This window comes from Penaeus monodon, chromosome 20 (genome assembly GCF_015228065.2).
Source record: "Penaeus monodon isolate SGIC_2016 chromosome 20, NSTDA_Pmon_1, whole genome shotgun sequence".
Classification (NCBI taxonomy): Eukaryota; Metazoa; Arthropoda; class Malacostraca; order Decapoda; family Penaeidae; genus Penaeus; species Penaeus monodon.
The window spans coordinates 20,470,837-20,471,136 of NC_051405.1; the positions used below are offsets into that span (position 1 = coordinate 20,470,837).

Consider the following 300-nt stretch of genomic DNA (forward strand, 5'->3'; position numbering starts at 1 on the left):
ATTCCTTATACCATGATCATGGAAAGCCTGTCAAAACCTGGCAGGCTATTTCCTGTACATATTTGACTATGAAATGCCAGAAAGGAAGATCTGCTTCATGAAATTTGAAAATTTAAGCAGAAGGGTTTTTGGTCTTAGGGGCTAAAGGAACCTATGCATTTACACCTCTACAATTACCTCTCTCCACCCACTCCAAAGAGCTGGTGATCTGGGAATTCACACTGAAACTCACCTCAGAGGGAGGGGGTCCTTCCAGAGTCATGGTGACAATAGTCTCTCCGCGCAAGAGTACCAAGCCCA

General features: G+C 44.7%; 1 protein-coding gene across 1 annotated transcript in view; it reads right to left on the reverse strand.

Annotated features, from left to right (window-relative positions):
- LOC119585692 (small nuclear ribonucleoprotein-associated protein B-like) overlaps positions 1–300 on the reverse strand; it is a gene marked incomplete at its 5' end in the record, with an annotated part of 9,524 nt that overhangs the window by 8,679 nt on the left and 545 nt on the right. The window contains 1 exon segment of the mRNA XM_037934366.1: positions 233–300. Within this exon segment, the coding sequence (XP_037790294.1) occupies positions 233–300 (68 nt within the window).